Source organism: Lissotriton helveticus, chromosome 3_1 (genome assembly GCF_964261635.1).
Source record: "Lissotriton helveticus chromosome 3_1, aLisHel1.1, whole genome shotgun sequence".
Taxonomy (NCBI): Eukaryota; Metazoa; Chordata; class Amphibia; order Caudata; family Salamandridae; genus Lissotriton; species Lissotriton helveticus.
The window spans coordinates 35,483,464-35,509,165 of record NC_136061.1 but is presented as its reverse complement, the minus strand read 5'-3'; the positions used below and the strand labels follow the sequence as shown (position 1 = coordinate 35,509,165).

Sequence of the window (25,702 nt, the reverse complement as noted above, 5' to 3'; positions counted from 1 at the left end):
TGGCACAGACATATCAATCCATCAGGAATTGGTAAAGCACAACTACGCACCCATCAGGGTCTCAAGGCGCTGGGTCACCCCCTCACATGAGCTAAATGACGGGAACAGATAGGCCATGCCGATGCTAAATGCGAGTTTGTGCATCATGCCTGGAGCTTGTGTGGATGCACATACAGCAGATAACCGATGGATCAAAGTAAGGAAGGATGGAGATCAGAGCAAGCACAATGTAGATGAATGAAAAATCTTTCTCAGAGCAGTTAAGTACAACAATTGCAATTAAAAAAATAGGTTAAGGAGGACGGTAAATGTAAGTCAATTCCTCCAGTTACAATCAGATAAGATAAGAACTAGGATTATAAAGTCCATGGCATTGACGAAATACATTCTTACGAATAGCGCCGTCACGCAGTACGCGCACATATAAAAAGTACAGACAACTCTCGCAGACATGTGGGATGGAAACAACTAACAGCGTGAACATGTGGGAGGCCAAACTAAGAGAGCATGTGCAGGAAAGAGAACCATGATGATCCTGAATGAGACAATCTGAGCAGTCCTTACATACAGCCAAGTAAGGGAGGAGACAGTCACCTGCAGGCTGAGCATTATAAAACGTAAATAAATAAAACAAGCACACTACAAACATCTGGGATAAACGTGCACATAACTGTGTGGAGCAACTACAGCAATTTCACAAGGCTCCCGCAGGCGAGCGGGGGCTGTTCACACGGTTCCCGGCAGTTTACAATGGCCACTTCATGCGGCTCTTATGGGCGACCACTACTCCTCAAGGAAGATGGGGGGGGAGGGGGTTCAATGCACACTCACCTAACAATGCAGCTTCACCGCACTGACAGGGTAGGACGAAAGCACGTTCATTGCACTGCTAGTGGTTTCACAGGCTCTGACGGTGCCTCTTCAGGTGGAATGACGAAGGTTCAGTTGTACAAAGCCCTGCTGTCAGATTGAATTAGGCAGAACACAGGTTTGGTGCTTAAAGCTACCTGTAACAGATTATGCACTTTACAGGGGACACCTGCATCCATTGCCCCAAGGGAATTCCCACGCCAGAAGCATGTGCCCAAGAATGTGTTTTAAGCGGGCTCTATCACCGGCAAGACACTACCGACAGCCAGCTACCCTCAAGCACGTGACCCAGGGCACAATTACAAGCCTGGTTAGGGTAAGGACTGTAACACGACAGAAGGGGAAGGCAGAGAGGTGTGGGCAGAAAGATAAGAAATCCAAAACAAATAGCAAGTAAAAAAAAGTGAAAGCGCGAGCAAGACGGAGAAGCGGGGCAAGGCTCGTGCGCTTGGGAGAGCAGTCTGCTCTCCCAAGCGAGAGGAAAGCCAGATGTCTACAAGGCTGGTTAGGGTAAGGACTATAACACGACAGAATGGGCAGGCAGAGAGGTGTGGGCAGGAAGATAAGAAATCCAAAACAAATAGCAAGTAAAAGTGCGATCAAGACGGAGAGAGGCGGGGCGAGGCGAGCGCGCTTGGTCCCAAGCGGGAGGAACGCCCGATGGCGCCTCTGCGCGTAACTGTGCGCGTAACCGCACGCTCTAGGCCTCACAAAAAGCATATGGTCAGCTTTTTGGAGACCAAATGTCTCGCCGGAGCAGCGCATGCGCTGGCTCAGGCGAGACCTAAAAAGTAGTTACATGATGCCAGCATGGGAAGGCACTGCTCAAGCCAAACAAAAGTAAGAGCAAACATGGTATGCTCCAGAGCAGGGATAGACAAACCATAAAGTGGGAAGCCACCAATAAAAAGAAGGGAACGGAGATTGACAAGAAAGCCCTCTTGAATAGTATTATATACAATGCTATAAGAAACACAGTTGAAGCTGTCTGTAGCAGAAATGTTTAGCTTAAAAAAAAAACAGACGCGTTAGACAAATCTTCCTAACTAGATTCATGAGTATAAGAATTTGCAGGCATATCCTCCATACTAGAGTGCGGAATGCATGTGGCTACGATCTGCAGATAATCACATGATGATGGAACTGATGGAATCTTAATTCTTGCTTACTCCTCCTTGGATGTTTCTTTTTGTCATTTACCTTGCTCCTCTTTGCCTAACCCCTCCCAAATGTATTTATGTCCCTTCCTACGTAGAGCTACTATGTATCTCCTGTCCTCACACCACCTCGTTCCCACTTTCTTTTGTCACACCTTCCTTCAACAACAGCTCTCTAAATCCTGTTCTTGCTGACTCCCTGTGCCTCCTTTTCACTGCTTAAGGAAGGTTATTTAAGTCAGGAAAGCAAAATACCTCATCTATGTACTGGAAGAGCGTGCCCTCAGACCAAGAACAAAAAATGCTGAAATGCAAGCCAGAAATAACAAAAATAGGATAAAAAATGGAAGGGTGCTGAAAAAACTAGGGAATGGAGTGGTAGGCTGTGACATCCTATCAGAGGGGACGGAAAAGCTACTTACATGTGGATTGAAAACGCCCTCCCTCGGTACAGGCTGAAGGCACTCCCGTATGCATCGCTTGCCACTGATAGACTATCCTCTGACCCCCAGCTCGTGCCCACCAGATTTGCACGAGATGCCCGTATCAAAGGCTCCACCCCCAGGTGCCTGATCTCCTTGCCGTTGGCGGCCTGAAGGAGCGCTTGCCTTGGGTTCCGGGACAAGATATCCATTGGTCGCCCAGTGCCAGGATAGTAGTATGGTCCTCCCGTCGTCGTCCTGCCACCAACATCCGTCTCCACCACTGTCTGCTGGCTGCCCGACCAATCTGAATGTTCATCTGTCAGACAAGTGCCCACCAGTGTGCTGGGCGTCGTGGTCAGGGAGCTGCCCACAATGGTGCCTGACTCTCCTAGAACGGAAACAGGACAGAAAAACAGTTCAGACATGTTATCTGCAGTACATCCAACAGGGAGCTGTACAAAGAATCGGAAGAAACAACGGGCCAGAAAAGTCAAAATTGAAAGTTATTTATTTGTAACATTAGCTATTTCTTTGAAGTCTAACATTAGAATTTCTTATCCTATATGCAGGTTCTCTGAACACATTTACAAAGACAAATAAATATATGAGGGACTCTAAGGGACTTGGACTTCACTCAGCTTCTTGCCAACTCTTTGATATATGCGGTTGTGCTTTGTTCTTATAAAAGAATGTTCTCACTCTCGGTCGTCATTCACCATAATTTGTAACCCCGCTTAGTTTTTTTTCTGACCCTGGATATGATTTGTACATTCAAATATGTTTTCTATCGTTTATTCATTTGTATTGAACACATATGTTTCTACATGGATTCTTTTTTGGACAGTGCACTAAAAACTTCGGTTGCACTACTGAAAACTGCATAATTAAAAAAAAACATAATACGTATGTTTTAATGACAGCTTTCCTGAATTAATAGCAAACACGATAAGAAATGCGTTACTTACCTGTAACTGCAGTTATCCAGTATTGGTGTCTTTCATAGATTCACATGCCTGAATCATTCCCCGTCGTCGAGATGGGAGCCCCCGGTACATAGAAAAGTAATGTCCTATAGACATACATAGAGAAAAGTAGGCCTAAGGGCCTTGCCTTAGTAGCCTATCTATGTCCTTTTGTAAAAAGGACCAAAATCCTGAGGGTAGCCAATCAGCTACCACCTCCCTCTAGAACCTTCCTGCCAGGAGCCTCAGTCTCTCAGATTTTCGTACGCACCAAGCTAGGTAGACGTAACATATGTTATAGAGGGAGAGATGAGACCTTCCTGGGAGGCGGGAGGGTTGCGTGTGAATCTATGAAAGACACCAATACTGGATAACTGCAGTTATAGGTAAGTAACGCATTTCTTATCCAGTATTATGGGTGTCTTTCATAGATTCACATGCCTGAATCAGAGTAGCAAGCAATACATTATGCACATTTGCGATGGAACATAACGAATAGTCTGAGATAATACATATCATGCGACTAGTAACCATCAGCAATACAAATAATAAAGTAAATAAATGTGCATACCAGTGCAGGGCGGTGGGAAGGAGGAAGGCTCATCTTACTGGAATAGATGGCGAAGTACAGCCTGGCTCACAGCTGCATCCTGCATCAGCTCCGTATCCAGGCAGTAGTGCCTGGTAAATGTATGCGGCGTTCTCCAGGTCGCTGCCCTGCAGATGTCCAGAATCGGTACTCCAGCGAATAGTGCCGCCGATGCGGACACAGCCCTTGTGGAATGCGCTCGGACTTTGGAATGTAATGGACGTCCGGCTTTGTCATGGCAAAAAGCAATTGCCGCTGATATCCATCGTGAAATGCTTTGTTTGGAAAGTGGCATGCCTTTTCTAGGTCTGCTGAAAGCGATGAAAAGCTGATTCGTTTTTCTGAAATGTTTTGTTTTGTCCAGGTAAAAATTTAGACATCTTTTTAGGTCCAAAGAGTGAAGGGATCTTTCAGCTACAGTACTGGGGTTTGGGAAGAATGAGCGAAGTACAAGTGGTTCATTTAAATGGAAGTCCGAGGGGACTTTAGGAATGAAGCGAGGATTAGTTCTTAAAATCACTCTGTCCTCTCTGAACTGCATGAAAGGATCTTGTATGGAAAGAGCTTGTAACTCACTGACCCTTCTCGCTGAGGTCAAAGCCAAAAGAAGTGCTGTTTTCCATGAAATATATTTGATGGATGGACACATGTTTTTTTCCCTTGTCCCACGGGGCACCGACAGTAGCGTGTTTTAAAAGCTAGGTCAAAATAGTAAAACAAGCTTTGCATTTTATTTATTTTTTGCCCAACAGTTCCATGCTGACGCTGTAATTAGATGGGGGGAGCAGTAATCTACTATAGACACCACGTGGGTTAGTTTGAAAATCAACCAGTTACTGCCCTATGGTGAGCTGCTCTGCATATTTGGAAAACCCCCCTTTTTTGACGTGGTGAGAAAAATACCATTATAAGCACATTTAATTGTACCCAAAATAAAAGATCTGTGTGTCATTATAACGCTTAGTTCTTATGGTTTCATCTACAGCCAAGAGGCATTTTTTTACTTGAAGAAACCCTCTGAAAGTGTAAATGCAGGCTAAGTGAGATGGGAGCAGTGGATCCTTAACATTGAGGTATGCAATCTGATATAAAGAGAGAATGAGTATATTTAGATGCCGCTCTCTATCGTGCCAATGGAATGAACTGAGTGAATATTAAGGAACACAAAATTATGTCCTCTGCAGGTTTCACATGCCGATTTTAGGGAAAGAAAATAACGGTGCCTCACTTACGCTGTTTTTTAACTGAAGAAATCCACAGATGAACTGTCTAAACAGAGGTCTATGTCAGGTAAAGACATGGGAAGCCTAACATTTTGGGAAAATATGAATAGGTATACACCAATCCAACTGCAACAGAGTAATGGCGAGAATAGAAATGTAGTATCAGTTACGTGGAGTACTATAGGATAGGATAAGAGCTGTTGGTGGCTTTAAAGCCAATATTTGAATCTCTTTGAAAAAGATGCCTGAAGCTTTATATCTGCAGCTGTAAATTCTCTTTTTTCATTTATCTTGCTGCTCAAACTTTCTTTCTGGGTTTCTCCCGCGTTTTCTTGATAGAAGGGTAAAAAATTGAGGTTATTGAATGACTTGAACAGGATTTTTAAAGAATGTTACCAGTGAAACAAACGCATACTGTAGACAAAATAGATCATATCAAAATTGTAATTGTCTAGGCCTGTTCACCTTAGGATACCTCCTGTAATAATGTATCTCTTGTACACTTTGCTATGTATTAAGTAAGACTCTAGAAAAAATAACGAACTGCACTAGATATTCCCATGTTAAATGAAGTGAATCAAATAACAGAAATGAAATGAATTATTGTTCTGGGGTTCGCTATCATCTATTGTGAATGAACAAAATGAAACTGTAAACTGTGACACTGTTCGGAAAAGGAAAAAAATAAGAACTAATATCATTTTGTTCTTTATAGATAAATTGGCTGAAACTATAATTGTCCTGAGGAAGACACCACGACGTGTCGAAACGCGTTGACTCATATACAACAGCCACAGCAACAATAGATAGGACATGTATCATTGCCCGTCTAATGTTTTTTAATTTGTGCTTTCTTAAATATAAAAAATATATCACTTTTTATCAACAATTAATCAAAATTGTATATTTACACTGTAAAAAATGTATCTCTGTTTTTATTAAAATACACTATTTTTGATATCATTTTGATGGTTTGTGTTATGGTTTAAGTTCTCTTATTTTGGGAATGGTGCAGTTGAATATATAGCTGGTGTTTTGTTATACAGATAGCCTGGGTGTTTACCTTTACATTGTATGTTTTCCCTGACCCAGGATTCTCATCCTTACCAGGGGGCCCTTGTTACTTCACAAAACAAGTCCCGATTGTGCCAGATGTAGTAAATATGGCAGTAACTGCTCTGGAGTGATCTTGAAAGGATGGAGATTGTTGTGTTTACACCAAACACAAAAGCGTTTCCATTTCAAGGAATAAGTTTTGTTTGTGCTAACTGCTCTTGCCTTAGCTAGGACTTCCTTGCACTCCTGCGGGATGTTTAGGTGGCAGAACTCTCGGTACTCAGGAGCCATGCCGATAATCTGAGAGATTTCAGATTCGGGTGGAGTACCTGGCCTTTGGACATCGAGAGTAGAGAGGGATGTTGATGCAGATGGATTGATGGTTGGACTGAGAGGCGACGGAGGTCCGTGAACCAATGCTGTCTCGGCCAGTATTATTATTATTATTATTATTATTATTATTTGACATTTGTTAAGCGCACGGCTACCCCCAATGGGGGTGTCCCGGCGCTGAGGATTGCGAGCTTGAGGGAGAATATTTAGCAGCCAGAAAATAGAAAGGTCTTTAGTTTGCCCCTGAATTGAGATTCAATGTCAGTGAGACAGAGGTTGATGGGGAGAGAGTTCCACAGTTTTGATACAGTCACAGCAAAAGCTCTACCACCTTTTCTCGCAAGTCAAAATCTGGGGGGGAGTAGGAGTCGAAGGTGGTTGAAACTGAGATTGAGAGAAGAGTGGACTGGCTTTAACCTATGTCTGAGGTATTTGGGGCCTTTTCCGTTCAGAGCCCTGAAAGCTAGTACCAGAGCCTTGAATTTGACACGAGCAGTGATCGTGAGCCAATGCAGTTTCCTCAAGAAAGGTGAGATGGAATGTCGAAAGGGGATTTTGCAGATCAGCCTGGCCGCGGCGTTCTGCACAATCTGCAGCCTATGAAGGAGGTAGGCAGGGAGTCCCACATATAGGCTGTTCGCATAGTCCAAGTGCGAGGTGATTAACGCGTGTGTCACTGTCTTCAGTGATTCCATATGAAGTTTACCAAAACATGCCGAGGTGACTTTCTCAATCTGGGGTTTAAAAGATAATTCATTGTCGAACTGGACTCCAAGATTGCGCGCCACCGTAACCGGGGAAGGCGATGGATTGAGTTCAGTCGGCCACCAGGTGGCAGGTGACATGGGAATTATTTGGTTAAAGAACAACACCTTTGTTTTGTCCGTATTAAGTTTTAACGTGTTGAGAGTCATCCAGGCTACAATATTAGAAAGACAGGTTCTAAAATTTTAAAACCAGGGGACGAGTGATCTCTAAAAGAAAAAATAAGCTGCGTATCATCAGCGTAAGAGATCACTCTCACCCCAGATGACTCAATCACCTTTGCAAGGGGTGCAACATAAACGTTAAAAAAGAGAGGACTAAGGGCGGATCCTTGGGGCACCCCACAACCAAGTGGTTTCTTGTCTTTAGACCAGAAAGGTCGGCACCATACTTGTTGTGTACGGTCCGTTAAAAAGGAGGTGATCCAGGCTAAAGGAGTGTCACAGATCCCCAACTCTCGAAGTCTATTCAAGAGGATGGCGTGGGAGACCGTGTCGAAAGCTGCGGACAAGTCGAAGAGCACAAGCATGGCTGCCTCTCCCTTGTCCACGGCTTCCCGCACGGTCTCCGCCACCTCCAGGAGAGCTGTCTCCGTGCTATACCCGGTCCTAAAGCCGGATTGCGAGTCATGTAGGAGATCATTGCATTCAAAATAGTCAGAGAGTTGTTCTTGGACTATTTTTTCCAGGATTTTAGCTGGCTTAGGTAGCAATGATATCGGGCGATAATTGCTGAGAACAGCGGGGTCTGCTTCATGTTTTTTCAGGAGGGGGATAAGGATGGCCTGCTTCCAAGTCTCCGGGAACTGGCCTGATGAGAGAGAGAGATTCCAAATAGATAAAAGGGGTTGTATAATCGCAGAGGCGAATGCAGAGAAAACTTGAGGCGGCATGGGATCTAGGGGTGAACCCGATTTACAAAGCTTGAGTTTGTTTAATGCAGTATCCAAAGTAATAGATTTGAACGCACTCAGCCTTGTGTCCTTGGCGTTAGAATGTATTGGGGGTATAGCCTCTCCGTCAGAACTATCCGCTGCCTTAAAGGAGGCATAGATAAGATTGATTTTATCATTGAAAAAATTCGATAGTTTATCGCAGAGTTCTTGGCAGGGCTCAGTCTTGTGCGTGAGGGCAGAGGGGTTGGTGAAATCTTTCACAATTTGAAAGAGCACTTTAGCTGATTTATCTGCAGCTTTAATTTTACTGGCAAAATACTCCCTCATGATGCTTTGTTTGATTTTATGAAAGTTTTTTAATGCCACTCTATAAGTTGTTTTAGCATCTGGATCATAGGTCCGGCGCCAAAGGCGTTCTAATCTTTTACATTTGCTTTTTCCTTCCCGCAGCAACTGGGAGATACAGGGTGCAGAGGGTTTGGTTCTGGCTGAGGTGAGAAGGGTAAGGGGAGCTAGGCCCTCAATGGCCGTAATGAGGTGTTGGTTCAAGTTTACTATGTCCTCATTTATGTTTGTGGAAGGTTGCCAATTGAGCCTGGCTAAAGCAGGCTCAATCTCTTCCGGCGTTACTTTAAACCACTTTCTTCCCATCCTTTCCGTCCTGCAGACAGGGCGCCTAATAGGTGGAATTATGAGGTTAAACGGAATGACGAAATGGTCAGACCAAGTCACAGGGAGGGGGGCAAGGGTAGAGAGGCCAGATGAATTTGTAAAAATAAGGTCAAGAGTGTGACCGGCAATAGTGCTGAATGACCTCGCGAAGGCGGAGGAAGTGTTGAGAGGAGTGGAGCAGCGGCGACCCGAGCAGCCGGAGCTGCAAGACAGCTTGTTGCGCGCTAAGGAGGCGGTAGCAACTGAGACGGAGAGATTGCGGTGCTATGATTATAAGTTGTATGCGGTGAAAGTGCATGAGGAGCGAGATAAAGTGGGCACGCTCCTTGCGAAGTTGGCTGATCCGAACCCTAGAGGGTGCCCGGTTATGAGTGTGCGACAGGAGGATGGGGAGGTGGTCTATTCGCAGTCAGCGGTCCTGGGGCGCTTCCAGTCCTACTATGCGGGTCTGTACTCCAGCCACCTTGAGGCGGCGGCCGCGGACATTGGTAACTACTTGGATCAGATCCCTTTGCCGATATTGGATGAGGAGGAGGCCCGGGATCTGGGGGGCCCTGTCACCCTAGCAGAAATCAGAGGGGTGGTTAGTCATATGGCGCGGAACAAAACCCCTGGGGTGGATGGATTGCCGATCGAGTTCTACGTCAAATTTCTGGACGTGTTGGCGCCCAGACTGCAGATTGTGTATGCGGAGGCGAAACAATTGGGGCGGTTGCCTGACTCTATGACAGAGGCGCTGATTGTGCCCTTGCTGAAGCCGGGCCGAGATGCATTGGATGTCGCTTCTTATCGTCCGCTGTCTATGCTAACTGTAGACTACAAGATCTTGAGCCGAATCCTAGCCACCAGACTCCTCCCACTGATGACCTCTTTAGTGCATAGGGATCAGGCGGGATTCATCCCCTCTCGGAGCACTTCGATGAATATCCGTCGGCTGATTGGGGTCATTGATAGTGCCGCCACGGCGGATCCGGGCCCGGTAGTGTTGACAGTTGATATTGAAAAGGCGTTTGATAGCTTGGAATGGGACTTTTTGGATGGCGTGCTGTTGAAGTTCGGGGTGGGGGAAGGGTTCCGGGGTTGGACGAGGGTGCTCTATTCCTCGGCTAAGGCGCGGGTGCGGCTGGGGTCCTTGGTCTCCTCGGTTTACCCGGTCTGTAGGGGCACGAGGCAGGGCTGCTCGCTATCCCCTCTGCTCTTTGCCCTAGCGATGGAACCTCTAGCGGCGCAGGCGAGATCGGGAGTTGTCTTCGACGGAATTGCGCAGGGACTTGACTCGCATTATATTTCGTTATATGCCGATGACTTGTTACTGTACCTGGCGGACCCTGGCAGGGCTCTGGAAGGCGCGGTGGACATGTTGAGCAGGTTCGGGAGGCTCTCAGGCCTCAAGGTGAACTGGACTAAGACTTGTGTGTTTCCGTTGCGAAGGACCACGCACTGCCCGCAGCTCCCGAGGCCGGTGGTGTGGGAGCCCTCTTGTTTTGTTTACCTGGGAGTGCGCATCTACCATGACGCGGCGGACCTCCTTGAGGGAAATGTGGGGTGTTGCATTCGCGCGCTGAGGGGCAATATGGACTTCTGGGCCTCTCTCCCGCTGTCTGTGCTGGGCCGTGTTGCGCTGCTGAAAATGGTGGCACTTCCGAGGCTCCTCTATTATTTTAGAACGTTGCCGGTGTGGATCCCGCAGGGTATATTTAGAGAGCTGAAGACGTTGGTGACTGGCTTTCTCTGGGGCCACGGTCGCCGACGGGTGGCGTTGACCACCTTGATGAGACCCAAATGTGAGGGAGGGATGGCAGTCCCCGACTATGAGTTGTACTATCAGGCAGCGCAGCTCCAGGTCCTGACGCAGCACGTGGCCAGAGAATTCAGGGGGCCTGAGGACGGCCGGGGCGCCGGCATTCAGAGGCATGTCTTGTCGTCTGTCGTGATGCAACAGAAACTGGCTGGTAGGGACCTCACGATGGAGGAAAGGACACTAAGATTGTGCTGGAACAGAACCCTGAAGAGGGCTGGGAAGCGCCGGCCATACGCGCCGGAGATTCCGCTCGGGATGCTCACTGCCTTACCGCACGGAGGTGACTGGTCCCAATTATTGGAGTGGGAGGACCTGGGTTTGCAGATGGTAGGCGACCTCTATGTGGACGGGACACTGGCCCCGTTCCAGACTTTGCAAGAGCAATTCGGCCTGCCGAATGGCACCTTCCTGCTGCATGCGGCGGTTGTCGCGGCGATACAGAGGCATTGGGGGGGTGGATTGGCTGAACCGGAGGTGACGGTGGCGTGCCAGTATGTGGTGATGGCAGCGGGCACTGTCAAGGCGGTGACCTGCCTCCACAATAGGATGTTGAATGAAGGTCTAGACCCGTTAGTTGAGTTGAAGTCGCGTTGGGAGACCAGCGTCGGTAAACCAATCCCGGACTCCGTATGGGGTCAGGTGTTACATAGGACCTGGAAAGGGACGAGGAATGCGAGATTCCAACAGGTGCATTTTTTCGTGATCCATAGGGCATATTTGACTCCGGAGAGGTTACGTCGACACTTCCAGGTGCTTGATGCCATGTGCCCACGTTGTCTAGAACCTGAGGTGGATTTTGACCACATGCTGTGGGGTTGCCCGAAGTTGGGGGACTACTGGTCTGAGGTAGGGGACCTCTTGAATGCGGTCACGGATCGGGAAGTAGACTTTGACATGGCTGCATGCCTGCTTCTTTGGTTCCCACACACCAAAAAGACCAAATTCATTGGGTTGGGCCTGATACTGGCGCAGCGTGAGATCACTTGGCATTGGAAGTCTAAAGAGGGGCCGTCCGTGCGGAGGTGGAGGAATGAATTGGTGAAGTGGTCGGGATGTGAGAGTGTGTTACGGATGCGCCAGGCGACTAGAACTGGTAACGAGAAGAGTTTAGAACTTGCACGGTCCTGGGAACTGGTAGTACAGGCGCTGAGGGACCACCTGATGGAAGGCGAGGAGACAGAGCAGTTATAAGAAGGAATTCCGTGTGGCTACATGTTTGTCGGAACTTCCTGATAGTTGTCACCCTAGAGCAGGAGGAGGATGGTGGAACCCGCATCAGCAGCAGTTGGGGGGTGGGTAGTGGGAGGGAGTCGTAGGAGGGGGTGGTTTGCCGGCCAGCGGCAACCTCCCGGAACCGGATGGCCCAGGGAGGTAATCGTGATGATTTAGTGACATGACATTGGAGTGGCCTAGGATTAGATGGTGAGGGTGGGATGTTTGTTTTGGGGTAAAAGCAGAAACGAAGTGTTACACTTGACCTATGTCCCGAATAGGGCGCGCACCGAGGTACCTCCAGTAAACCGACTCATTGAAGCGCCGCCCAGCCTCCGGGATGTGGGCTAATTGGCTGTGTATTGCATTACTATCGCACTGTGTGCTGGGTGCTGTTGGTGTATGGGTTGGCCTGTTGGATATGTTTATTCCTGATTCTGCAATAAAAATATATTAAAAAAAAAAAAAAAAAAAAAGAGTGTGACCGGCAATGTGAGTGGGGCCCACAACTTTCTGAGAAAGGTTAATGCCCGCCATGGTTTCTATTAGGGAGCACGCCTTTGCACAGTCTCTATTATCTACATGCAGATTAAAATCCCCAAGGACGATAAAATGAGGGTGTTTTAGTGAGAGGTCGGTTAGGATCGTAAGTAGGTCCGTGGTGTGGGAGGGGTGAGTATTGGGTGGATTGTAGATTAGCACCCCTGCACAAATGAGGAGAGCGGCCTCGGAAATACTGAAGTACATGGCTTCAATAGGGCCCAGGTTATCTAATTTTCTGGAAAAGATTTTCCAGTGGGGTCTAAGGATAATAGCTATTCTTCCCCCTGCTTTAGATCCGGATCTGTTTAGCCCGACAAATTGATAATCTGGGGGAACTGCTAGGGCAATATCGGGGTTAGAAGCATCTTTTGTCCATGTTTCCGTTAGGAACATCAGATCCCAGCCGTTCGATGTCAACGTCTCCTTCAACACCGCCACCTTCCCAGAGAGCTGGAAGCACGCCGAGATCAGCGCACTCCTGAAGACACCTAGAGCGGACCCCACCGATCTCAAAAACTTCCGCCCCATCTCGCTCCTCCCTTTTCCTGCTAAAGTCATCGAGAAGATCATCAACAGACAGCTGACCGCCTTCCTCGAGACGAACGGATCCCTCGACCCCTCGCAGTCCGGCTTCAGAGCCAACCACAGCACCGAGACCGCCCTCATCGCAGCCACCGACGACATCCGGACCCTACTCGACAAGGGGGAAACAGTGGCCCTCATCCTCCTGGACCTCTCCGCTGCGTTCGACACGGTCTGCCACTGCACCCTAGTCCAGCGCCTCAGCAACATCGGTATCCAAGAGAAGGCACTGGAGTGGATCATCTCGTTCCTCGCCGGAAGAACACAAAGAGTCCGCCTCCCCCCGTTTCGCTCCGAGGCCACCGAAGTCATCTGCGGCGTCCCGCAAGGATCTTCACTCAGCCACACCCTTTTCAACATCTACATGAAACCTCTCACAGCCATCGCACGCCAGCACAACCTCAACATCATCTCTTAAGCTGACGATACCCAGCTGATCCTCTCCCTCACCAAAGACCCCGACACCGCCAGAACCTGCCTACACGAAGGGATGAAAGACGTCGCCGAGTGGATGAAGGACAGCTGCCTGAAACTGAACTCGGACAAGATGGAAGTCCTCATCCTGGGATCTTCGCCCTCCGCCTGGGACGACTCCTGGTGGCCCCCAGCCCTGGGCACCGCACCCAAGCCAACCGACCACGCACGCAACCTGGGCTTCATCCTGGACCCCTCCCTCTCGATGACCAGACAAGTCAACGCCGTCTCCTCATCGTGCTTCAACACCCTGCGTATGCTTCGCAAGATCTTCCGCTGGATCCCGACCGAGACCAGGAAGACTGTCACCCAGGCACTCGTCACCAGCCGATTGGACTACGGAAACGCCCTCTACGCCGGAACCACAGCCAAGCTACAGAAAAGACTCCAGCGCATCCAGAACGCCTCCGCCCGACTCATCCTGGATGTCCCCCGACGCAGCCACATCTCCTGAGGAACCTGCACTGGCTCCCCGTCGACAAGAGGATCACGTTCCGGCTCCTCACCCACGCACACAAGTCTCTCCACGACCTGGGCCCCAAGTACCTCAACGACCGCCTGACCTTCTACACGCCCACCCGCCAGCTACGGTCCACCAGCCTCGCCCTCGCAGCCGTACCACGCATCCGAAGAGCCACCGCCGGAGGAAGATCCTTCTCTTACCTGGCTGCCAAGACTTGGAACTCCCTCCCCATCCACCTTCGGCTGACCCAGGACCATCTCGCCTTTCAGGAAACAACTCAAGACCTGGCTGTTCGAGCAGTAGCATACCCCTCCCCCCAAGCGCCTTGAGACCCTCCCGGGTGAGTAGTGCGCTATACAAATGGCATGATTGATTGATTGATTAAGAGAGAGCCAGATCTCACCAGCATGTTTCGGTAGGGACCGGCAGTTGACAAGGCAGGCCTTCAATTCACGTGAGGGAGCGAGGAGGTGACTCTCTCTAGTATCCCTACACGGATTAGGCAGAGGGGGGTGTAGGACATATTGGCAGTTTGAGCAGGTGTAGTGTTCCTGGGCTGAGACAGGGTTGTACCTTGTGTGATTGTCTGTTAGTGAAGGTCTTAGATCTAGGAGCCTTTCTCTGGACCATCTGCGGTATTCTGACGGGTCAGTTTGAGCATAGTGACCGGCGCTGGGCGCGGGACAGGCGCGGACGGGCGCAGACGGGCTTGCCTTAGGCGCGCCTTCGGCGCGCCAGCGGCGCGCCCGGGGCGCTTCCTAGGCCAGGGTGTCATTTTATGCAGACAGGGGCGGGCGGGGCGGAGCACTGGACTGCTCGCCCGGCTCGTCTCCCTCACCCAAGATGGCGGGACCGGTGGGGCAAAGACGAGGGGTTCGAGCCGTGTTTAGTGCAAATGAGCAAGTTCTAAAACACAGTAAGACACACAGAATTAAAAAATAGCAGCAGTCACAAAGGAAACTAAGAAGTCCCGGCTTCCGCCTCAGGACTGTGAGCAACCCTCACTAGCAATCAGCGGGGGATGCGAGTGGCCAGCGTTTTTATGCAGGCAGGGGCGGGCGGGGCGGAGCACTAGACTGCTCGCCCAGCTCGTCTCCCTCACCCAAGATGGCGGGACAGGCGAATTGGACCTGAGGTCAGGATTGCAGCAGCGCTTTGCTGCAGCCCACGCGCGCTCTCTCAGCGCTACTCTGGATTTTAACTTCCCGTTTTTTTATTTACTTTATTTTATTTTCTCTTCCCCCTGGTTTTAATCTCAGGGTCACTGGCCACTCACCCGCACTCTAATTGTTTGGAAACCCACCGCTGTTGAGCGGGTCCGGTTCCGGGGAGGCAGAGGGCGGGGAGCGCCATCTTGGAGTGGTGTGTATCTCTGAGCGCCATCTTTGAGCGTCCTCACGCTCGTGGACTGGGGGAGCTGCCTATTTAAGGCGGAGCCGCCTGAGTGTCAGCCTGGCGAATTGGACCTGAGGTCAGGATTGCAGCAGCGCTTTGCTGCAGCCCACGCGCGCTCTCTCAGCGCTACTCTGGATTTTAACTTCCCGTTTTTTATTTACTTTAATTTTATTTTCTCTTCCCCCTGGTTTTAATCTCAGGGTCACTGGCCACTCACCCGCACTCTAATTGTTTGGAAACCCACCGCTGTTGAGCGGGTCCGGTTCCGGGGAGGCAGAGGGCGGGGAGCGCCATCTTGGAGTGGTGTGTATCTCTGAGCGCCATCTTTGAGCGTCCTCACGCTCGTGGACTGGGGGAGCTGCCTATTTAAGGCGGAGCCGCCTGAGTGTCAGCCTGGCGAATTGGACCTGAGGTCAGGATTGCAGCAGCGCTTTGCTGCAGCCCACGCGCGCTCTCTCACGCTACTCTGGATTTTAACTTCCCGTTTTTTATTTACTTTAATTTTATTTTCTCTTCCCCCTGGTTTTAATCTCAGGGTCACTGGCCACTCACCCGCACTCTAATTGTTTGGAAACCCACCGCTGTTGAGCGGGTCCGGTTCCGGGGAGGCAGAGGGCGGGGAGCGCCATCTTGGAGTGGTGTGTATCTCTGAGCGCCATCTTTGAGCGTCCGCACGCTCGTGGACTGGGGGAGCTGCCTATTTAAAGCTCGCCTTATGGCGCGCAGCGGTGACGCGCAGCGGGCGTGCCTTCTCTGTGCCTGAGTCGTGCCAGAGTCCTGCCCGTCTGCGCTCGTCAGCGTCTCGGAGGGCGGCGAGGCGGCGTGGTAGGCTTTTTATCTTGTTTGGTGTTTTTATATATTGTGTGTCAGCATTGTTTCTGACACTGGCTGTTATGTTATGCTATTCTGCTAGTGAGTTATCTGCGCTCAGGCATTCTGCGCCTGCTTGCCACTATGTCTTCCCGGGCGGTCGGTCGCTTAGGAGGGGCTGTACGGGATGTGGATGGAATTTACTCCCTAAGGAAGATGGTGCTGCCGGATGTTATTCCCTCGAGTACCCCTGTTATCTGCTCAACACCAGATCACTCAGCAAGCATTCCACAGACATCTGGAATTTGCTAACAGACTCTAAAATCTTGTGTCTGTTTCTCACTGAGACATGGCTGAGTGATAGCTCCGCCCCCGATGTTGCCGCTGCTATCCCTCCAAATTATACCATCTTTAGGAGAGATAGAAATAACGGCAGGGGTGGTGGAGTAGCAATTATAGTGGATAACAGCATCCCCTGCCTGACTTTCGCGGTGGAGTCCATTGCTGGTTGTGAGGCCCTTGGTTTCACCCTTAAATTGTCTCCCCGCCAAACCTGTTCAGGGATCATTATCTACAGGGCTCCTGGCCCGCTGGGCACCTTTTTCGATGACCTGCAGGCTGCTCTTTCTGTGCCGTGCCTCAGATCTGAGCACTGTATCCTTCTGGGAGACTTTAATCTACACATGGATAAGCCTTTAGACGCTGATACCATCAAGCTTTCCGACATTGTGTGTCCATTTGGGATGATCCCTTATGTGGCTAGTTCTACTCATGTTAAAGGCCATGTGTTGGACCAGATTTTTTCCACCAGGATTATAGAGGCATTTTCTCCTATGCCAGTCCTGTGGACTGACCATTATCTGATCAAATTCTGCATCTTAGCTGCAGTCACATCTGGCTCCAGAGGGGTGAGTGACGTAACAAGACTGTCCCGACCTTTCCATCGAGTCACGGCGGACATGCTAGCCGATGCTCTCGGTCGTTATCCCTGTCAGCTCACAGGTTTCCTGGAACAGGACCTGGAACTGTTTCAGAAATGGCTGTCCATGAGACTGGAGGAGTTTGCCCCAGGCAAGCCGAGTAAGGCTGCGGCCCACTCTTGGCCACAATGCGTCAAGATTGTAAGAGAGCTGAAAGGGCTTGGCGACGGAGATATGATCTCGAAGATTGGAGCAAATATAAGGAGCTGATCTGTGTTTATCATAAGCACATCTTTGAGGCAAAAAAGGTGTACTTAGAGCGCAGAATTGACGCCGCCGAGTGCATGAGCAAGGAAATTTTTAAAGTTGTGCGGGAATTTGTGTCACCTGTATCCGGCACACCTACTCATGCCCATAGTGCAGCCTGGATTAGCCAACTTGGTGAATCTTTTACCAATAAAATCAAACGCATCCAGGGTTCTTTTCCGGCACCTTCTCCTTTGGTCGACCCCCCAGCACCTAGGCCTTCAGATGCAGAGGAGGTGGGTCCTTTGCTCTGGAACTTTCCGTCTATCTCCCATGCTTCCTCTTTGAATCTGCTCTCTCGGCTTAAATCGGGCTCGCCGCTTGACCCCTGCCCTGCTAAGTGCTTGGGGAAGATTGCACCGGCAGTTAACACTCTGCTCAATCCGATGCTTAATGCCTCCCTGTCTTCCGGAGAGGTACCTAATGCTTGGAAGCACGCCCTTATCCTCCCGCTGCTGAAGAAACCATCTTTAGACCCCCTAGCACATGCGAACTATAGACCAATCTCCCTCCTCCCCTCGCTGGCTAAAGTGATCGAGAGACACGTGCATCTCTCTATTTCCACCTTCATAGAGAGTAATAACATTCTGCACGACTCTCAGTCGGGCTTCCGTGCTAATTTTAGCACGGAGACGGCTCTCCTAGAGATCACTGATGCCATCCGTGAGATACTGGATGGAGGGGGAAAAGCCATCTTGGTCATGCTGGACTTGTCGGCGGCGTTCGACACCGTTCCCCACGCCGGTCTCCTTTTAAGACTCTGGGAGATAGGCTTTCGTGGGACGGTGTTGAATTGGTTTAAGTCGTTTCTGACCAACCGCCGGCAAGTGGTCTGGGCACCTCCGTTCTCCGCCGAAATGCCGCCGCTCGAGGTGGGGGTTCCTCAGGGGTCCATCCTGAGCCCCACCCTTTTCAATATCTATATGGCCCCTCTTGCGGCGGTGGCGGAGTCTTTTGGTGCCCAGATCATCTCCTACGCGGATGATACCCAGCTTCTGTTTTCGTGTGGCAAGGGGGAAGATTTCGACGGCGGGCGGATTCGGGAATGCCTTGAAGCCGTCTTTGAGTGGTTTCAGGGACACAGTCTGAAGTGCAACTCAGACAAGTCTGAGTTGCTCTTCTTTGGCTGTTCTCCCGACCCGGCCTGGAAGTCATGGTGGCCGTGTGATATGTCTCCTCCTAGCACGGTTGCAGTAAAGGCGAAGAATCTTGGCTTCTTGTGCGATGTCGACCTTTCCCTGAGACCTCAGATCATCGGGCTGACGGGGAAATGTTTCGGCATCCTCAAGATGCTACGGAAATTTCTCCCTTTGCTGTCCTTTCACCACAAAAGAATTACGGTGCAGGCCCTGATAGGATCACGCCTCGATTACGTGAACGCTCTCTATTTGGGCCTTCCTAAATATCTGATGGCCCGTCTGCAGGTTGTGCAGAACTCGGCGGCCAGAGCCATCTTTGGACTTCCCCGGAGGGCGCGGGCCTCGGAGCTTTTGGAGCAACTCCATTGGCTTCCGATTGCCAAGAGAGTCACGTTTAAGACCTTGACTCTGGCGTTCAAGGCGCTCCACCGAATGGGTCCTAACTATCTCCGTAAGCGGATAGCCTTCTATGTCCCCAGAAGAGCTCTCAGGTCTGCCTTCGAGGCCAAAGCTGTGGTTCCCTCCATCAGGCGCTCTCGAATCGGAGGTCGCTCCTTTCGGTACCTTGCGCCTCGGTGCTGGAACGATCTCCCTCGATCCTTAAGACTGATGACCAATCTGTTAGCCTTTAGAAAGGAGCTAAAGACTTGGCTTTTCACTCTGTAATCTGTGTCTTCTCTGGAGCACTGTTATGCTGTACCTCTCCTTGTTTCACTCTTCGCCAAAGCGCCGGGACACTCCTCCGAGTAGCCGTGCGCTATAGAAGAGCCAATTTAACATAACATAACATAACAGGTGGGGCAAAGACGAGGGGTTTGAGCCCTGTTTAGTGGAAATGAGCAAGTTCTAAAACACAGTAAGACACACAGAATTAAAAAATAGCAGCAGTCACAAAGGAAACTAAGAAGTCCCGGCTTCCGCCTCAGGACTGTGAGCAACCCTCGCTAGCAATCAGCGGGGGATGCGAGTGGCCAGCGTTATTATGCAGGCAGAGGCGGGCGGGGCGGAGCACTAGACTGCTTGCCCGGCTCGTCTCCCTCACCCAAGATGGCGGGACCGGTGGGGCAAAGACGAGGGGTTCGAGCCCTGTTTAGTGGAAATGACCAAGTTTTAAAACACAGTAAGACACACAGAATTAAAATATAGCAGCAGTCACAAAGGAAACTAAGAAGTCCCGGCTTCCGCCTCAGGACTGTGAGCAACCCTCGCTAGCAATCAGCGGGGGATGCGAGTGGCCAGCGTTTTTATGCAGGCAGGGGCGGGCGGGGCAGAGCACTAGACTGCTCGCCCGGCTCGTCTCCCTCACCCAAGATGGCGGGACCGGTGGGGCAAAGACGAGGGGTTCGAGCCCTGTTTAGTGCAAATGAGCAAGTTCTAAAACACAGTAAGACACACAGAATTAAAAAATAGCAGCAGTCACAAAGGAAACTAAGAAGTCCCGGCTTCCGCCTCAGGACTGTGAGCAACCCTCACTAGCAATCAGCGGGGGATGCGAGTGGCCAGCGTTTTTATGCAGGCTGGGGCGGGCGGGGCGGAGCACTAGACTGCTCGCCCGGCTCGTCTCCCTCACCCAAGATGGCGGGACCGGTGGGGCAAAGACGAGGGGTTCGAGCCCTGTTTAGTGGAAATGAGCAAGTTCTAAAACACAGTAAGACACACAGAATTAAAAAATAGCAGCAGTCAGAAAGGAAACTAAGAAGTCCCGGCTTCCGCCTCAGGACTGTGAGCAACCCTCGCTAGCAATCAGCGGGGGATGCGAGTGGCCAGCGTTTTTATGCAGGCAGAGGCGGGCGGGGCGGAGCACTAGACTGCTCGCCCGGCTCGTCTCCCTCACCCAAGATGGCGGGACCGGTGTTGCAAAGACGAGGGGTTCGAGCCCTGTTTAGTGGAAATGAGCAAGTTCTAAAACACAGTAAGACACACAGAATTAAAAAATAGCAGCAGTCAGAAAGGAAACTAAGAAGTCCCGGCTTCCGCCTCAGGACTGTGAGCAACCCTCGCTAGCAATCAGCGGGGGATGCGAGTGGCCAGCGTTTTTATGCAGGCAGGGGCGGGCGGGGCGGAGCACTAGACTGCTCGCCCGGCTCGTCTCCCTCACCCAAGATGGCGGGACCGGTGGGGCAAAGACGAGGGGTTCGAGCCCTGTTTAGTGCAAATGAGCAAGTTCTAAAACACAGTAAGACACACAGAATTAAAAAATAGCAGCAGTCACAAAGGAAACTAAGAAGTCCCGGCTTCCGCCTCAGGACTGTGAGCAACCCTCGCTAGCAATCAGTATGGGGCAATGAGAATCAAGGTGCAGTGTTCCATTTTCATTTTCCGAATGACTCTGGGTATCAGGGGAAATGGCGGAAATGCGTACGCAAACACGTTGCGCCATGCGATGGAAAATGCATTTCCAAGTGACCTCGGTTGGGGATGCCAGCTTGCGAAGCTGTGGCATTTGGCGTTCTCCCTGGTGGCAAAGAGGTCTATTTGCGGTCTCCCCCATTCCAAGAAGATGCAGTTTAGAACTGTTTGGTCCAGTTCCCATTCTTGGGACAGTGACCTCTGTCTGCTTAGAGCGTCCGCTATGACGTTGTCTTTTCCTGGGACATACTCTGCTGTTAATTTGATGTTGTTGTGTAGTAGCCAGTTCCAAATTTTTTGCGATTCGCAAGATAGTGTCAGCGAACGTGTCCCTCCCTGCTTGTTCAAGTAGTGCATTGTGGTTGTGTTGTCCGTTCTCACAAGCACTGCTGAGTTTTTGATGCGAGGGAGGAATGCTTGTAGAGAGTGTAGTACTGCTCTCAGTTCTAGGAGGTTGATATGTAGAGTTCTCTCTTGTTCCGTCCACTTGCCACTGATTTGCAATTCTTGAAGGACTGCACCCCATCCTTCTAGAGAAGCGTCTGTCGTTACGACATATGGAGTTGCCGGTATCAAGAACGTCAGACATTTCGATAAGTTCTTGCCTGTTGTCCACCAAAGTAATGCCTTGGTTATTTGTCAAGTAATGACGATGTGATCCTCGAAAGAACCTGTACATTGGGTCCACTGCTTGGTCAAGGCCTCCTGAAGGGGGCGCATTCTGAGCCGACAGTGAGGGATGAGTAGAATGCAAGAAGACATCATCCCTAGAAGGGACTTGCAGGTACGGACTTTGATGGTGTTTTTTGAAGACACTGTGGTAGCCAGCGCGATCAGTTTGTGTTTCCTTTCTTGAGATGGGAAGGCTTTGGAAGAGGTTGTATTTAGAGTTGCCCCCAGGAATGTTATAACTTTGGTGGGCTGTAAGGTCGATTTCTCGTAGTTGAGAGTCAGACCTAGTCTTTGGAAAATAGTAAGACAGGCGTTGGAAGACAGTTGCGCGTCTGTCATAGATGTTGCCTTCACCAGCCAGTCGTCCAGGTAGGGGAAGACCTGGTGATTTTGCTGTCTCAGGAAAGCTGCCACAGGAGCCAGGCACTTTGTGAAAATGCGTGGCGCTGATTTGAGGCCGAATGGGAGGACACAGAATTGGTAGTGTTGACCTGCTACTTCGAATCGTAGGAATTTCTTGGGGCGTTTGTGTATTGGGATATGGTAATATGCGTCTTGCAGGTCCAAAGACGTCATAAAGTCTCCTTCCTCTAGGGATCCTAGGATTTCCTGGATAGTCACCATTCGAAACGATTGGCTCTTCAAGAATGTATTGAGTGCCCTCAGATCTAGAATGGGCCTCCATTTCTTCTTCTTCTGTTGAATTAAAAAGAAGCGAGAATAAAATCCCTTCCCTTTCTGAGCAGATGGAACTCGCTCTATCGCTCCTTTCTTCAACATTGAAGAGATTTCTTGCAGGAGTAAACGAAGGTGCCTGTGTTGAATTTTGCGAGGAGGAGTTAACGGTGGGATTGAGCTGAACTCCAATGAGTGCCCGTGCTGGATTAATTGTAGTACCCACCGATCTGTTGTTATCGATCTCCAATTGTGGAGGAAGTGTGTCAATTTTCCTCCAATTTTGAATGGACAAGACGGTGGGGGGACTGGCTGCTGGAAATGGTCATTGTCTTCCGCCGGCTGGCTTCCTCTGGGATTTTCCCCTGATGGTCGATCTCCCGTAGGAGATCTGACGACCTTGTAGCTGCTGTCACTGCTGATATTGTGAGCGATTTTGATTGTAGGAATAAGAGGATTTTCCTTGATATGATCCCCTGTAAGAGGGTTGACCCCTTCCTCTGTGCCCTCGAAAGGACTGGTTCCTAAACTGTAAAGTGCAGAGAGCTCTTGCAGTGTCTGTGTCTTTTTTGATTGCCTGCAAGGCCTCATCTATTTTTTCCCCAAATAGGCGCTGTCCGTCATAGGGCATGTCCAAGACTTTGGTTTGGACCTCTTGTCGGAAGGATGTGGCTTTGAGCCATCCTTGTCTGCGCAAAACTGCTGCGCCTGCCAGCTGTCTGAAGCCTGTCATGGCGACATCTACAGCGGAATCGATGATCTCCGATGCTGACATTTGTCCTTCTTTAAGGAGGGATTGAACCTCATCCTTCAAGTCTTCGGGAACATCCGCTAGATACGGAACAATGTCTTCCCATAATTGTCTATTGTATCTGCCTAGTAGCGCAATGGCGTTGGCCACCTTGATAGTCATAGCTGACGTTGTAGAAAAACGTTTGCCGATGCTATCCAATTTCCTGCCCTCCTTGTCTGGTGGTGCTGACAGTGGCGAGGACGGATTTCTCGAATTCTTTTGTGCGGCTTGGGTGACTACCGAATCTGGCTTGGGATGTGCATTAAGGCATGTAGGTGCTGTTGTTGGTGCCTTATACTTTTTATCAAGTCTAGGTACCACTATTGAAACTGATGCAGGTGTTTGCATGAGTTGCTGACCTTGTTCCCAGATGTGATCTATTATGGGAACCGATCTAGCCGTCTTTTTTATAGGATCCTTAAAGTCATATAAGAAACAATCTGTTTCCTGTGATTCTATAGTCATGTGGAACCTAGTGGCTGCTCTCTCTATCAAATTGTGGAATCCTCCGATATCCACTGGTGGAGAGTCTGAAGTATTGGGTTCAGGTGTGGCTGGAGAATGAGCGACATAATCTTCATCGTCTCTGTTATGTGACAGGTTGTTTCGAACCTCTCCTTCTTCCGGTTCATCGCCTTCCTCATCAGAAGATTGTATGTGATGAACAGTTTCCCTCTCTTGAGGAATATCCAAAGGTGGTGGTCTTGATTTTGGAGATGGTTGCGGTCTGGATGATGCTGGAGATTTCTCCGTGGAAGGGGCCGCTGGCGATTCAGAGAATCGTTTTTTGTAGTCCTCGATCAAGAATTGTAGATCAGTGACTATAGCTGCCGGAAGGCAGATCATTGGAGTGACATGAGTTTGTACTTGAGCATGAACAGTTTCTTCTGTGTAAATGACCTCATCTCGATCGTCATCTGTGCTCTGGCATTTTACAATGAGATCCGATGGACTAGTAGCCTGATCAAATTGGTCGTCCTCTGATTCATCATCTTGTAATAGACAAGATGGGGTAATTTTTTAACCCTACTTGGCGATGTCAAATCTGGTGTAATAGGGAGTTTGGTAATCTTTTTTGACGGAATCAACTCAGATTTTTTCCACGGCGTCGACGATGTTGTCGTCGACGACGATGTCGTCGTCGTCGCCGGTGTCGTCGACGGTGCTGACACCGATCGTTTCTCAATTGTCGACGATGAGGTCGTCGACGGTTCCCTCGTCGACGGTGCGGTCGTCGGCGATGTTGTTGTCGACGGTGCGGTCGTCGACGGTGCTGTCGACGGTGCCTTTGTCGTCGACAGTGCTTTCGTCGTCGACGGTGCCTTCATCGTCGACGGTGATTTTGGCGTCGACGATGCTCTTACCGTCGTCGATGTCTTCGTCGACGGTGCGCCAGATGTCGATGGTGTCTTCGTCGACGGTGTAGGCGTCGCCGTTTTTTGTCTCGTCGTCGTGGGTGTCGTCGTCGACGATGACGTCGACGGAGCCTTGATGAACGTCGACTGCTTTTTTATCAGTATAATCGATGACAGTGGCTTACCCGTCGACGACGATTGAGTGGTCGTCGTCGTCGATGAAGAGGCCGACGACGCCATTGACGTCGAAACCGTCGACGTGGAGACATAGGTGGTTTTTCTTGAAGAAAACGTCGACGAACTCGTCGACGATGACTGCGTCGGCTTTCTGAAGGTGGGAGCATCCTTTACAGACATGTCAGATCATACCTCAGAAGACTTTGTGGTAGTCTTTTTATGAGGGACTTCTGTAGGGCTAGGGGAAGCCTCCCTTGGCCTCTTCAAGGAAAGTTTTGATGAAACTGAAGCCATTTCACTGCCCTCTGAGGACAGTACATCATCCTTTCTGGTTTTAAGTCTGTTCAACCAGAGGAGCAGTCTCCCTTCTCTGTCTTTAAGAGTCTTAGTAGAGAATGTTCTACAAATCCTACATTCTTTAGGAGAATGATCAGGGTAAAGACAGTAGAGGCAAGTTTAATGCTTGTCATCGACGTGCAGTCTCTTCTTACCACAAGATGAACAGGCTCTGAACAGGCCTTTCTTCTGTTGATCAGCCATAGTTGTTTGTTTGAAGCAAATAATCCAAGTTTTATGAAAAAAGCGATAAATCCAAGAAACCTGAGGAGAGCTCAGGTGGAGACTCCCTAGCACAACGTGCGGTAGAAAATCTGAGAGACTGAGGATCCTGGCAGGAAGGTTCTAGAGGGAGGTGGTAGCTGATTGGCTACCTTCAGGATTTTGGTCCTTTTTACAAAAGGACATAGATAGGCTACTAAGGCAAGGCCCTTAGGCCTACTTTTCTCTATGTATGTCTATAGGACATTACTTTTCTATGTACCGGGGGCTCCCATCTCGACGACGGGGAATGATTCAGGCATGTGAATCTACGAAAGACACCCATAATACTGGATAAAGTACACTTTTACCAGTGCACCTTTCAAGTGAGAATACTAACAGTGCTCCTTTTGAGAGTCAGAAGCTCGACTGCCCCAGAAGTTATACCAGTGACATGGAGGAAGAAGTAAGTAAGAATCCAGTCGAATGTATTTCCAACTCTTCTCTCAGAAGAAAGAAGAAGGTTGATGGGTTGTTTTCGAACTCACAGAA

General features: G+C 49.8%; 1 protein-coding gene across 4 annotated transcripts in view; it reads right to left on the bottom strand.

The window, feature by feature from the left end:
• SPEG (striated muscle enriched protein kinase) overlaps nt 1–25,702 on the bottom strand; it is a 1,484,310-nt gene that overhangs the window by 1,017,311 nt on the left and 441,297 nt on the right. For 3 of the 4 annotated variants that reach the window (XM_078679189.1, XM_078679190.1, XM_078679188.1), the window contains exon 3: nt 2,636–2,840. In XM_078679189.1, coding sequence (XP_078535315.1) covers nt 2,636–2,840 — 205 coding nt within the window. Of the gene's footprint in view, nt 1–2,449; nt 2,841–25,702 lie in introns of all 4 variants that reach the window. The other variant, XM_078679187.1, reaches the window with a different exon arrangement.